Source organism: Phocoena phocoena, chromosome 8 (assembly GCF_963924675.1).
Source record: "Phocoena phocoena chromosome 8, mPhoPho1.1, whole genome shotgun sequence".
NCBI classification, from domain to species: domain Eukaryota; kingdom Metazoa; phylum Chordata; class Mammalia; order Artiodactyla; family Phocoenidae; genus Phocoena; species Phocoena phocoena.
Genome location: NC_089226.1, coordinates 82309480 through 82315026, shown reverse-complemented (window position 1 = coordinate 82315026; position 5547 = coordinate 82309480). Strand labels below are relative to the sequence as shown.

General features: G+C 35.6%; 1 protein-coding gene across 1 annotated transcript; it reads right to left on the bottom strand.

Moving 5' to 3' along the window:
* Positions 1–1010: 1010 nt before the first annotated feature.
* ARL14EP (ADP ribosylation factor like GTPase 14 effector protein) lies at positions 1011–5295 on the bottom strand. The gene is made up of 3 exons (XM_065882733.1): positions 4818–5295; positions 2936–3063; positions 1011–1548 (listed from the first exon to the last, which is right to left on the bottom strand). The coding sequence occupies exons 1-3, from the start codon at positions 5241–5243 to the stop codon at positions 1320–1322; spliced, it is 783 nt and encodes a 260-aa protein (XP_065738805.1). The 5' UTR covers positions 5244–5295; the 3' UTR covers positions 1011–1319.
* Positions 5296–5547: the final 252 nt, after the last annotated feature.

Genomic DNA, 5547 nt, shown 5'->3' with positions numbered 1-5547 from the left:
AGAAGAAATGATGTATTATAGTACTTAGTTATGTAGATTATTTCCAAAATAGTTCAACTACTTAGCTGTCTCAAAATTAACTTTTCCTGAAGTAGGTACTATTCTCACCTATAGGTAGTCCTTGCCTTGCATGGGCGGTAGTGTGGGACCATAAAAATGGCAATCAAAGTAATCTTAATAATTAATGGGGAAAATTATTATTGTTCTGTGACCTTGAAAAAAATTTGTCAAAATATTAAAAAGTGTCAGTTATAAACATAAAAAAATGAAAAAATTGTAAAAAAGTATACTTAGTACATTGTAATTTATATTAGAAGCACTGAAAATTAAAGTGTTATTTCATTGTAAAAAACTAATCAGGAGTACTTGCCTTTTTGTCAAGTAATTTATGGTACTGGGTAAGCATCTTTTCTATACCACTGCAAGTTGTCAGACTCCTTTAAGTTTAGATTAGCTTCCACCATTTTATCGTTTGTGCTTTCAATGTTGTGAAATACCTCTGTAATTTCCTTTAATGTGAAGTTTGTTACCATCACTTCCTCTGGGACGTGTTCCGCCTTTTCTCATTTATGATGATAAGTTTGCCTTCACTGAGTTCCTCTAGCTGCATATCTAGAGGCTCTGGAATAGCAGCAGTGTCAATATTCCCATGATCAGTGATTTCTTCTACAACTCTATGTATGTTCAATTCAAGTCACACTTCTAGCATTATCATTTTCATTTCTTCTCTGCACTTTCATCTTTGTTGGCCAATTCTGATTATCCACTTTGTAAAATGTCACATGGGTGGCAGGAGTCAACACAACTCTGTGCTTTGCTGTCTGAGCAAACTGAGTAACAGATGTGCAGTGACCAATCACTTGCAGAATTTGAGAGAAGTAACGTGATTGATCACTGATCTTGAAGCACATCTGTTACTTGCATAGTGATTTGCGGACTTAAGAGCTAGCAAGGAAGTTTGTACTTCATGTAAATACTCACAATTAATATACCATGGTGACTGAAATTTGTGCTGTTAGGCAACTGGCTTATTTAACTAAATCACTGTCATGGAAATTTGTGAACCTGGGAATTGTGCAAATTGAGGACTGCCTATACACTGCTTGTTTACATTGACCCAGACAGGCTTGAAGCTGACTGCTGAGTAATAAATAGTCCATCAAACTTTACATCAAATAATTTACTTTAAAGCACCCTAAAAGCAACATTAGTGCACACTGAGTGCATGTTTGTCACTTGGCAATCAACTTTAAAAGGTACCTTAGAATTTTAGAAATAGAGAAAGGAACTTTAAAGATCCCGTAATTTGATACCACAAATTATCCAGCATGTTTGTTATGAATTATTTCTCCTCCTTCGATTTCAATTTGCTCATATAGCCACTTGCGATCACAGCGGCATTCGGCACCACATTTGGTAGAACCGCAGGCAGGACAAGCATAGAAACATCCTAAGCAGTCTTCATCGAGGCAGTCACACAGGTCCATTCCACTGAAAATCAGGAGACCCTGGCTATCATAGACCTTACTCTTCGCTGGGATCACCTGTCTGTAATACAAAACACAAGGTGTGTTACACCCCACAAATATATTATTTCTGAATATTTAGTTGAAAACAGTTAATGACAAAAACTTAAGGAGATAAAATGTTTTGAATTAGGGATGAAACCCCGCCAAATTGATACATGGCTTACCTAACTCAAAGCTACTCTACGATTGATAGCTAATGAGCTCCTTGTGAGAAGAAGAGACCTCACTGTAAAGTGTTGAAACATATCCAAAGGAATGGACAAGAACTGTGTCTAAAAACAATAATATAATTGTTAAAACTATTTACCCTTTCCTTACCAAAAAAAAAAAAAGACTAGGTAATAGTGGTACATTTTATTAGCAGCCAATCTATCTACTGCTTTGTGAACACAGATTTTTATCACAGTATACTATCCAATTGTTTTTTATATTGAAGTTAATCTGTTTCTTGTTCTTTAATGGACTCTAGCAAATCTGGCCTAAAAACACTTACATGATTCAATGGAAAACCTTCACAAATGGAATAAATGGCCTATGTAGAAAATAATTCTGAATGATTACACTAATGTTTCTTTGTTAATTTGCATTTTAGAAACGTTCAGTTTAAAAAGTCATATTCTAAACAATTTAGTTTTCTTGTTCATTCTATTGACTGTACTGTAACTTTCTATTTTAGACATGTAAAAAATAAAAAGTAACCTATATTCTCATAAAATTTATTTTTTAGCTGCCACCTATAAAGCAGAGACATACTGATTATATATCAGTGCTTTCAAACAAGTGAATTATTTTAGCTATAAGAAGTATAGGGTTTCCCTGGTGGGGCAGTGGTTAAGAATCCGCCTGCCAGTGCAAGGGACACGGGTTCGAGCCCTGGTCCCAGAAGATCTCACATGCCACGGAGCAACTAAGCCCATGCGCCACAACTACTGAGCCTGTGCTCTAGAGTCCGCGAGCCACAACTACTGAGTCTGCATGCCACAACTATGGAAGCCCATTCGCCTAGAGCCCTTGCTCTGCAACGAGAAGCCACTGCAATGAGAAACCTGCACACCATAACGAAGAGTAGCCCCCGCTCGCCGCAACTAGAGAAAGCCCGCGCACTGCAAAGAAGACCCAACGCAGCCAAAAACAAAACAAAAAGAGAAGTATAATAAGTTTAAAATATTTTAATTATTGTGTCAAAAATGTTATCTTGTTCACTTCATTGATACTTTCTTAGAAATAAATTTTTAGAGTGGAAGGGGATGCCTTAATTTTCTATGAGGCCCTTGGAGGTTCTTACTAATTCCAGATTATCGAATTTAAAATATCTAACCAGAAACATTCAAAACTTAAGAGAAAGATAGGAAAACAATACAGATGTGAAGCAAGTTAACATATACCTTAAATAACACATAGCCTACCTGTCTGAACCAGCAGCTGCACTTTTTGTAAGCCTTCTTTTTTCTCTTTTACCAGTTTCTGGAGCAAATTCAGTTTGCTTTCCTGGGTTTGCAAATTGTAATGACCTCAGAGCTTTAGCAGTTCTTCCCTGAATAAAGGTAAACAAATTATCAACTCAAATCTTAATATCCGACCATACATAAATATTTCACTTAATCTTAATCTAGATTATTCCTTAGCCTGGAAAACAGTCTGGAACTCACAAAAAAGAAAAAAAAAAGGGTTTTAGTGCCCAAGTGCAACAAAATTTATGTGGCCCATGGTCCGGGACCATATTCAAAGTTTACTGGTTAACTTATTTATGATATTTTCATTATCTAATTTTAGTCTCTGGCATATTAGAAGGAGAGGAGGACAGGCACAGTGAAAATGGCAATGGCTGCTGCCAACATGGGAGAGAAGGCAGCAAAACTGCTGTATAACCCACAGCACACAGCACAGGCTCCTAGTAATGATCCTGAGTCCTTAGGAAAAGGTTCGATTACATACATTTTTTGTTTTGTTTTGTTTTGTTTTTTTTTTCGATTACATACATTTTTAAAGCTGAGAAGTAATAAAGTTTCAAGTTCTGTAACAGTATTATAATCCTTTTAAAAAAATTGGTAAAACAAAATTTTGACGGTTAAGAGTTTAACTTCATTATCTGGGGGGAAGAAAGGTTTATGTGATACATTCCACATGAACAATAGATAAATGAAGTGGAGAAGACATCTAAAGTGACAGCAGCAAGTACCTAGTATAAACTGCAAGATAACATTGGGTCCTGTAGATATGTCTTTGAGGGGATAACGAAGGAAAAGCACTACAGGTAATTTAAAATTTTAATTTGGTTTATTAATATAATGAAAAGGAGAAAACTGAGAAAAATATGCCAGCAGAAAGAATTATAAATTGCTTATAAATAGAAAATTTGAGAAGTGCTCCTTTGATGTACCAGTCCTTGTTCTGCACCAGAGACAGCTTTATGAAATCTTAAGTTATTCTGATACGGTTAAATAATTTAAAGGTAACATGTGACTAAGGAAGAGAGTTATAAAATAATTAATGCTTACAATGTAAAAATGTATGCTTTTTGACAGTAGGGAGTCCTAAAATTAGTCTTGACCATACCAAGTAAGAATTGAGAGCTAGAAGCAAAGGAAATTCACAAGCATCTTAAAATCCCAAACAAGAATGGGATAGTGCCAAAGTAGAAAGAAAGGCTGAAATAAGAAACAATTATTTCAAGTCACTTCTTGAAAGTTCCTTTTAAAGCAGCAGTTTTCAAGTCCTTCAGAAAAAAGGGGACTTCATCCTGCTACATTTCAGGCCCTTGCTGGCTGGCATATCCTACTGAGTTACTTTGGTATCAGAAAAGGAGCTAGGATGGTTAAGTCCTGGCTATGCCAGAATGTCTTAGCACTAGGAGCTATGGCTTGAAAGTCTTGGGAATATTATGTTATTCTTTTCCTAAGCCAACTTTCTTTACCAAACAATCTGGGTTTACACAAATATTTAGAAACACCATTTATTTTCACCTCCCCAACTTTATATTCACTGCCTGCTAGTTAGTGTACGGTCTTCCCTTGGTATCTGAGGGGGACTGGTTCCAAGATCCGCTGTGGATACCAAAATGCTAGGATGTTCAAGTCCCACAGTTGGCCCTCTGCAACTTTGGATTCAACCAACCACAGATTGTATAGTACTGTATTGCCTGAAAAAAATCCACATATAAGTGGACCTGCACAGTTCAAATCTGTGTTGTTCAAGGCTCAACTGTAATAGATAGTGATATAAATGTGATTTCCTTATAATTATAACCCTACATTGTAGAAGTAATGGAGAAAAAATGACTATACATACATCTGAATCAGGTTTTCTTCTCTGCCGGTCTTCAGAATCAACATCCACACTTCCATTGATTATCTGTGTACATTTTGGACAAAGTTTCCAACCAGGTACAAGCTGTCTTCCAAATTTTGCACTCAGAAAAGTGGCATCATCTAAATCAATTACATGTAAATTTTTTTTGGCTAGTTTTTTGTGTATGTTAAATGGGTCACAACATGACTTCTGCAAATCCTCAAATCTGTCGATGTAAATTTTTGCATGATGGAAGCAAATTGTATTGTTTCCAGAAAGTGTCATTCCAGTTCTAAGTTGAAGTAAAAGCATGTCATTTGATGACAATTCTTGCAAAGTCTTGAAACCTGTATGACGAGTATAGTAGGTTTTATGGCACTCATTTGTGGAACGAAGCTGGACTCCAACTGAACATGGATCCATCATTTTTGATTCTAGCAAATTTCCTCTTTTTGATTTTTGTCTAGCAGATCACCCTAGAGAAAACATTAAAGAGTCAGATTTGTGCTGCAAAATTTTTATCTGGGAAACTGAAAAAGCATTTGATAAAATTCAATATCTACATAATAGAAAGAAAACTCTTAGCAAGCAAGGAATAGAAAGACATTTACCAAGATCCTACAAAAACATTATTTTATTTAATTATAAAACATTAGAAGCATTCTCTGTAAAGTTAGAACTACACAAGAATACTTATATCACAGTTTCCATTTAACACCATATTAAAAGG

Bases quoted from the DNA above. Each gene is read 5' to 3' on its own strand.
- ARL14EP (XM_065882733.1), bottom strand. From the start codon at position 5,243: ATGATGGATCCATGTTCAGTTGGAGTCCAGCTTCGTTCCACAAATGAG. The intron at 3,064-4,817 runs GTATGTATAGTC...ACCTTTATTCAG, and splicing joins GAAGAAAACCTGATTCAGAT to GGAAGAACTGCTAAAGCTCT. The intron at 1,549-2,935 runs GTAGGCTATGTG...TTTGTATTACAG, and splicing joins GCAGCTGCTGGTTCAGACAG to ACAGGTGATCCCAGCGAAGA.